General features: G+C 41.0%; 1 protein-coding gene across 2 annotated transcripts in view; it reads right to left on the bottom strand.

Annotated features, from left to right (window-relative positions):
* dcp1a (decapping mRNA 1A) overlaps positions 1-1885 on the bottom strand; it is a 74804-nt gene extending 72919 nt beyond the window's left edge. The window contains exon 1 of one of the 2 annotated variants that reach the window (XM_043708056.1): positions 1817-1885. In XM_043708056.1, the coding sequence (XP_043563991.1) occupies positions 1817-1870 (54 nt within the window). In that variant the 5' untranslated portion in view covers positions 1871-1885. Of the gene's footprint in view, positions 1-1155; positions 1355-1816 lie in introns of those variants that run through there. The other variant, XM_043708055.1, reaches the window with a different exon arrangement.
* Between the last annotated feature and the right edge of the window lie 2263 nt (positions 1886-4148).

Below are 4148 nucleotides of genomic sequence, written 5' to 3' on the forward strand. Positions count from 1 at the left end.
GCAAAACCAATGTAGTGTACAAAATCCCATGCAAGGACTGCAAAAAACACTACACAGACAAATAGGAAGACAGCTAACGATCCGCATCCATGAACACCAACTAGCCACGAAACAACACAACCAGCTATCCTTAGTAGCCACACACGCAGATGACAAGCAACATGAATTCGACGGGACAACACTACTATTATAGGACAAGCTAAACAGAGAACAGCCAGGGAATTCCTAGAGGCATGGCACTCATCCACAGATTCAAATCAATAAGCACATCGACCTGGACCCAATATACCGGCCACTGCAACGGTCAGCTGGAACTGACAACCGGAAGCGGCAGATTCAAACCACTACAAATGCCGGAGGAAAGATCACAGGAGCGCTTCACAGGAGGCTCCCAAGCACTGAGGATGTCACCCAGAGGGGACGAAATGTCTGCAACACAATTCCCAGCTCGGTGAACAGAACCACAACAACGACCACCCGAGCTACAAATCTTTTCACAAACTTTGAATTTAGAAGGTTGATTGGAACAAATAGGGGAGGTAGAGAGTCTGGTGAGTCTGATAACAAAAAGGTACAGTACAGAGAACTTGAACCAGGCATTTAAGGAGTACAATTAGAAAATACTTTTACAAACAAAGTTTAGACACTTCTTTTAACAGTAAAAGATGTAAGGTCTATCATATTTTACTTAAAGAAATTGAAGGATTTGGCCAGGGAAAAGAATATAGACTCACATCACAACTCAGTGCTAGACTAATGTTATTTGAACCTTTTTAACAAATTTTAATAACATTATTTGATGATTAATGGAAGATGTTGTATAAACATACTCGGGTGAAAGGAATAGAAGGCTACGTTTCATAATAAAAGTCTGGTGCGAACAGGTTCGTGAGCAATATGAAACTGCTGAGCATGAAGGTCTTTAAACTCTAATGCAGGCTGTTAAGTGTCTATCTTCTCATCTAACTTCGATACTCAGTGCTTCAAGATATTAGATTTGAACAAGTTTAAGTTACAGGGCAAAAGCAAACAGCAGAGACACAGCCGCGTTTCGAAATCTTCAAAGGCTTCCCAGAGAAGTAAAGCAGTTGGTACAGATCGCTACCGTTTTGCTCATTTTTTTTTTCCGCACGAAATTAAGAAACACTATCTTACCCACTCACTAGCCTTTGGGTTAAAAGTGTACAACGCAACTTGGCTGGTCACATCAACGATACTTGAGATAAAAGGATCATTTTGCTTCAAAGCAGAGAGGCTTATATCGCGGCCTTTACTCAGGGCCTCCATGTTGGATTTCCTAAGCTGTGTAAAGGAGAAACTCAAAAACTGTTCCCTCCCCCTGACCTCCTTCCCGGAAAGACAAACCATTCACTGCAGCAAAATATCCGCACGCTTAAACAACTCACTTTGCAGAATCAAATGGAGGAGTTTTTTTTCCCCCTTTCAATTCCCATCAGTAAAACATTAACGCATTTTGCTTAATGAGAGGTGAAACTGTAAAGGTCTGTTGACCCAAAATAAAAAAAATCCCTCCTCTTATAATAAAGGATTTTTTTTTTACGATGATTTTGCAGCCGTCTCTTCAGAAATTTCCTGGCGCACAGAATTCACTGCAAAGTTCTGACCATACCTTGAAATATAATAACTGATTAGTGTACACACGTTGATTTATTATTGAGAATTGATTTTTCAAAAATTATAAAATGCCAGTGGGATGCTACTCAACCACAAAAACTCCCATTTCCTTTAAACAAAAATGAACTGCGGATGCTAGAAATCAGAAACAAAAACATTAAGTGCTGGAAAAACAGCAGACCTGGTAGCATCTGTAGAGACAAGCAGGGTCAATATTTCGCGTCCAATGGCCCATCTGAAGAAGGTAATTTCTGTTTTGATATCCAAATTCTCAAGACACAGAGAACACACACAAGGTGTCCAATTCTTTATTCAATTTCCACCACAGGAAGAAAGGAAACACCCAAGTGGCCAGTGACAAGCAGTGCCCTTCTCAGAGGGCATTGCTGTGTGATCAAACAGTAAAGGGGAGGGCAGGGATTAAATCAAAATAGAGTGGGGGGGGGGGGAAGACATCCCAGTTCTTCTATTCTGCAGACGAACAATCTCATTGATCAAGTCTGAATAAACGATTTTGCAATTTTAGAGACATATCAATTGTTACTTGTTTGAAACAATTATTTGTTTTATTCTACAAAACTTGAGTCTTACTAAAAACAGACAAATTTTGTCAAAGCTGTTCATCTTTAAATCATCAGGACATTCCAATACATATATCATATTTTACACTGAATGAATAAAGATAAAGTGATCAAAGTTTTACCATGTCATTAAAGTGATCAAAGTCTTGCGCTGTCATTAGAGAGACAAGGGTGGTTTAACTTGCAGTAAGGGGAGAGGTTGATAAAGGTTAATCTTTTTTAGTAATTATCTATTGTGCAGGAATTGAACCCACTGTACTTAAATATTAACTGTATGTTGCAAACCAACTGAGCTGAAGGAACCTTCTCAAAGAGAGTGCTGCTTGATTGATAAATGGACTCTGTTAATAATGATTGACAGTTTACCACCAAGCTTTATTTACATGCAAACCAGGAATGTTTGCTCTGATTGGTCAAGCCATTATCCTGAGGAATGAAAAAAGGGAATACGGTCATGGTTCAGTAAAATTGTTGTGGAGAATGAAGATCCAAAGACTAGATAATAATGATTTTGAAAGTGTAATTGTAAATGAATCAGAACAGAGTTTTGTTTTCTGGCATGGTCACAAAAGGAGGTTGGGTTGTGAATGAGCGGCGAGTGAGACTGATATAAACAGACTGTGAGGTTGGACTCTTAGTCTAGGAAATGATTCTTGCTTTGGGAGTTTTGTTGAATGAATGTGCATCAGGACCTATGTTCCAATCTTGGATGAACCCTTCTGTCATGTTTCCTGTAGTCCAAGGCAAAGATTATATATAGAGAAACTTTCTCATCAACAATTGAAACATGCTGTGGCGTAATGTTCTGCCATCTGGAGGTAGCAAGAGTTCTGCAATCATTGGGTACCTCAGGGGCAGGTGTGCATCTTGTCTGTTCTCTTGTCTTGAGAAGCCTGTGTTATCTAAGGATGTATGCCTCTTTCAATATTTGAGGTGCTGTTCCTCAACATTTTGTTGCATTTTAGCCACCCATTGCAATGTGGGGCAGTCAGATTGGAGGACTTAGAAGATTAGAATCCCGACAGTATGGAAACAGGCCCTTCGACCCACCCAGACCCATTTCCCTATCCTATATTTACCCCGACTAATGCACCTAACACGCTGGGCAATTTAGCATGGCCAATTCACCTAACCTGCACGTCTTTGGATTGTGGGAGGAAACTGGACCACCCAGAGGAAACCCATGCAGACACAAGAAGAATGTGCAAACTCCATACAGACAACTCGGGTTCCTGGCACTGTGAAGCAGCAGTGCTAAACATTGAGCCACTGTGCTGCTCCAGGCCACCGTGCCGCACCTGAGCCACCGTGGCGCAGACTATTTTTTAGTCTGCTCATGGAACTGGCCTTTAACAGGTCCAGTCAGTGAGCTGTTGAGGAAGTTAATTGATCCAATTATCTGATTCTTTTTCTCGGATATATCTGGTGTCTATGTAGATGGAGAATCAGTATCCACCAAGACTAGAATTTGTCTGTAATCCGTTATGAGGAGCACATAGCACCCTTTTTGAGGCATATTGGAAGGCTCCACTACAGCTATCTATCAATCATTCTCATAGTCCCATGGCCTGCTTGATAATTGCTTGAATTAACCCTAGAAAATGTTGTATTTCTCCCCTGCGTATGTGTTGGATCCCTAACAGGCAATAGCAGCTGTGTCTTCAATGAACAGCCCTTGTCAACCAATATCATTCTTGACGGTGGAATGAACAAATGTTGGGGTACCTCATTGGGTCTGACATCTGGGATTTCCTCAGTATGTAAGTGTCACAGTTGCTTGACTGAAATGTTGCAAAGACCTGGGGAATCCTTCTGTGCAGTTGCGGACAAAATGCACATTGATTGGAAGGCATTCCTGTTGATAAAGGCTGTTGGCTACATGCATGAAAACCTACACCTTGTGGGGGTGGAATCCAGAAATGTCCCTAAATC

Source organism: Chiloscyllium plagiosum, chromosome 18 (genome assembly GCF_004010195.1).
Source record: "Chiloscyllium plagiosum isolate BGI_BamShark_2017 chromosome 18, ASM401019v2, whole genome shotgun sequence".
NCBI lineage: Eukaryota > Metazoa > Chordata > Chondrichthyes > Orectolobiformes > Hemiscylliidae > Chiloscyllium > Chiloscyllium plagiosum.